The sequence below is a fragment of the Cupressus sempervirens genome, chromosome 7 (genome assembly GCF_028749045.1).
Source record: "Cupressus sempervirens isolate cs-2001-9-10 chromosome 7, ASM2874904v1, whole genome shotgun sequence".
Classification (NCBI taxonomy): Eukaryota; Viridiplantae; Streptophyta; class Pinopsida; order Cupressales; family Cupressaceae; genus Cupressus; species Cupressus sempervirens.
Window position 1 is genome coordinate 91,051,641 of NC_143124.1, and position 2,344 is coordinate 91,053,984.

General features: G+C 41.6%; 1 protein-coding gene across 1 annotated transcript; it reads left to right on the forward strand.

The window, feature by feature from the left end:
* The first annotated feature begins 466 nt into the window (after positions 1–466).
* On the forward strand, positions 467–2,115 carry LOC149545638 (uncharacterized). Its single transcript, XM_089790752.1, has 2 exons — positions 467–1,800; positions 1,990–2,115. Exon 1 carries the CDS (start codon positions 890–892, stop codon positions 1,769–1,771), a length of 882 nt encoding a protein of 293 aa, XP_089646878.1. The 5' UTR covers positions 467–889; the 3' UTR covers positions 1,772–1,800; positions 1,990–2,115.
* Positions 2,116–2,344: the final 229 nt, after the last annotated feature.

Genomic DNA, 2,344 nt, shown 5'->3' on the forward strand with positions numbered 1-2,344 from the left:
ATACAACCCAAAATTCCAAAATTTATAAATTTCGAGTTTCGTTATATACATTGTATATGACAAAATAACTTTTGACTTCTCCATTAAAGAAAGATATACACATTGTATATACGCACACAAGTCCGGCCCGGTCCACTGGGAACCGATCCATGCGCGTTGCCCCCGTTGTCCCGATGTGCTAATTATAGTGCGATAATCGCGTTCCGGTAGGCCCGCTTCTTCTGAGCAATCTAGGACGTATATACACAAAACGTTACCATATATACGAATGGACCGGATGGATACTCACAGTCTCGCATTATCTCGAACTTAAACAGGGAATTGGCGTTAAATTTTTAGGAACTCCAGTGCCCCCCTGTCTTAAAATCTATCTCGTACTCCACTCCCACTCTGATCAGGATGTAGGTACATCGCAGGGCTATTTATATATATGAGTTATATATACCTCGGTATTCTGGATTGATACACAGTTTCAAGTAGGGAATCTGGTAAAGGAAGAACTAGTTTTTTAGGGTGTTGTTTTTTTTCGGTTTTTTTGAGGGATAGTTTGAAGTATTTAGATTGGGCATTCGTTGAGATTTTTAAATGGTCAAGGTATGCACACAGAGTCCGCTTGGATTCGGAGGACTGTGTGGATCGGATTGAGCGTTGATTTGCATAAATGTTGCATTTCAGTATAGAGGTGTGAGATTGCGAAGCTTGTGGAGCTAATTGGGGTGAGTTTTTGCTTGATTTTCGGGCGTTGGAATCTGGTTTAGTGTAATTCATGTATAGATACGTCAAATTGTGATTGATTTGACAGAGCTCGGGGGAAGGGGGCTGATCTAGAGTAGATATCTGGGGATTTCTGTAAATTTTCAAGGGGGGAATTAATTTGGGGGTTTGAGTTATGGGGAAGGCGGGAAGAGATTGGATGCAGGTCTATGCAATCTACGGAATGGAAGAATGGCATTCTCTGGTGTTAACGCTGCTTCAGGGGAGTGCTTTAGGAGTGTCTTCTTTTTTATTTCTGACTTATTTTGGCCCAATCTGTACTTTTCTAGCCGGAACTTTCCATTTTCTTCCGATTCATGCCTGGAGCTTTGTGGCTGGTTTTGTCGGATCGCTCATGGCGCTTCTGGCGGTTTGTTATTTCGTCACGGCGGCGAGCATCTGGTATTCCGACGGGATTCTGCACTGGAAAATGGCGCAGAGGATTGTGTCGATGGTGAACGACTGGTCCAATGTGAAAACCGCTCTGGATATAGGATGCGGCCGTGGTATTTTGCTCAACGCCGTGGCAATGCAGCTGAAAAAGGAGGGAAGCTGCGGGCGAGTTGTAGGCGTAGATCTGTGGTTAGACGGCCAGAAAACCGTGTCTTCCACTCTCAGAACGGCCGCCATTGAAGGCGTTCAGGAGAAGGTTACATGCAGGAGCGGAGATGCAAGGAATTTGCCTTTCATGGACAATTATTTCGATGTTGTGGTTTCTGGACTGTTTCTACACACTGTCGGAAAGGAATTTGGCTTCAAAACCCCTGGTGCGGCCGCGGAAAGAACAAAGGCTTTGCAGGAGATTGTTAGGGTTTTGAAGCCCGGCGGAATGGCGGTCGTTTGGGATTTGATGTGCGGACCAGATTATGTACAGCGGCTTTACGAGCTCAAAATGCAGGACATCAACATTTCCGAGTGTGTGCCGGCATTCATGATGCAAAGCCATGTCGTTTCTTTCAGGAAACCCCATTATCAAGTTCAGCTCAATGGACATGACTGGAGAAGCAGTATTGCATGAAGCTGGATTCAAAATACTGCAAATCTTCTGTACTCTTTGCTTATTATTATTGCTGTTGCTGCTCTTATTATTTTTATTATTACAAAAATATTCATATCTATCTCTGAGTTCATCCGAAGGATGAACGACTTTTGTAAATCCAGAGACAAGTAGTAAATCCAGAGAAAATTAGTAATTACAGTGTTGGATTTAACTGTAGAAACTCGTTGTTTTCACAGATCTTCTCTTTCTCTTGAAAAATCGGCCATTATGGAGCGGAAACAGGAATCTGTGGTGATGAATTGTAAAGCAGAAAGAAAAATGTCTGTAAATCTTTTGGTTATGTAACTCCAGTATTTTGAGTATGGTTCGTTCTTTTTTTCAAGAAGGAATAATAGCTGTCGTTTTTCTGATAAAATCAAATCTGGAGTGGAGAGTCAAACATGGGGGTAAACAAGCACCATTGTTGCTGTCAGATTCGAAAATCGTTTATTTTATCTAATAAAAAAAAAAAGCAATGACTGAATTTATTTATTTATTTATTTTTGTTATTGTTTTGCTTGCAGTTTTCGTTTTTATTCCTTATAAAATTAG